Here is a 1,117-nt window from a genome sequence, read left to right on the forward strand (position 1 = left end):
CTGTGCGAATAGCCCCCCAGGGACCGCTCTCCCCAGTCAGCAGCCCCCGAACCCAAACAGATTCAGCGATTTCATCTCTGTCGTGATCATCTTCTGTCGCCATTGCTTTCTCCGACTCTCCTGTGCCATTATTCCCGAGAGGAGTGGAGCTTCAGGAGGACCTCTTTCCATAAACCTCGAGAGCGGAGGGTAGTTGCACTGACATAGAACTTGAGAGTCTGGACAGGAGCGGGCGGCCCCCGATGTTCTCTCCCATCTCCAGATCTGCAGCCCCGGGCGGTGCAGACGGCATCAGCTCCTCCTTTAATGTCCGCCCCCACTTTTGTCTCCTGGGTCCAGGTGTCAACATCGCGTACTTGAACACTGGCATCGGAGGACACAAAGCCCCCAGTTTGGCAGACCGGCAGCGGGAGTACCTGTTAGACATGATCCCGCCGCGGTCTATATCGCAGTCCATCAGTGGGCAGAAATAACGCCCGTCTCACCCGTGCTGCCCCAGCCTCGAATCCTTTACCCTCTCCCGTCCTGTTGCCCCAACTTCCGTCGCATGCAGTGCCTGTACTGGTGCCTACCATACACGGAAAACAAAACAGAGAAGACAAAACATAGAAATCAGCAAGAACACACGCCCCGCCCCCGCCGCCCGCTCGTCCACACTGCTGCCGTCTGCTCCGCGCTGGCTCCCCGGTTTCCTTTCCCAGCGAGGTGGGTCCCCGCCTCTGACAGAGGTCAGGATGAGGGCCGGGGGGTCCGAGCCCTCTGACGTGTGTTTCTGGAGTTTGTTTTTATGCTGTAATTATCATCATTTTTAATGATGTGTGTGTCCTCCCTTTGTTCAGTGGACGGTTAAAACCTTTTTATTTTCCCCCAGTATTTTTCTATCATCTTTTTTTTTTTTTCCCTGTAAACACAACATCCAGCTAAATGATAGCGTTGCGGTAGAGTCCCCGCCTGCCATGTGGGACGTGACTGAGGTGTTAGGGCTGAAGCTCTTACGCACTTAACCTGGGGCAGGGGGTGGCATGAGCGAGGAGAGCAGCGCTCCCACGGGGGTCTGTGGGCTGCACAGTGGGGGCGGAGGTGGTCAGTATGAAACGGGCTCCAAGAATGAGTGGGA

The 1,117-nt window shown here is 56.0% G+C and overlaps 1 protein-coding gene across 3 annotated transcripts in view; it reads left to right on the plus strand.

Annotated features, from left to right (window-relative positions):
• The window catches only part of GATAD2B (GATA zinc finger domain containing 2B), a 63,458-nt gene extending 62,868 nt beyond the window's left edge, over positions 1–590 (plus strand). For all 3 annotated transcript variants that reach the window (XM_015598367.2, XM_006923585.3, XM_025040882.1), the window contains exon 11: positions 340–590. In XM_015598367.2, the coding sequence (XP_015453853.1) occupies positions 340–473 (134 nt within the window). In that variant the 3' untranslated portion in view covers positions 474–590. The remainder of the gene's footprint in view (positions 1–339) is intronic.
• The last annotated feature ends 527 nt before the right edge of the window (positions 591–1,117 follow it).

This window comes from Pteropus alecto, unplaced genomic scaffold (assembly GCF_000325575.1).
Source record: "Pteropus alecto unplaced genomic scaffold, ASM32557v1 scaffold49, whole genome shotgun sequence".
In the NCBI taxonomy this organism is placed as follows: Eukaryota; Metazoa; Chordata; class Mammalia; order Chiroptera; family Pteropodidae; genus Pteropus; species Pteropus alecto.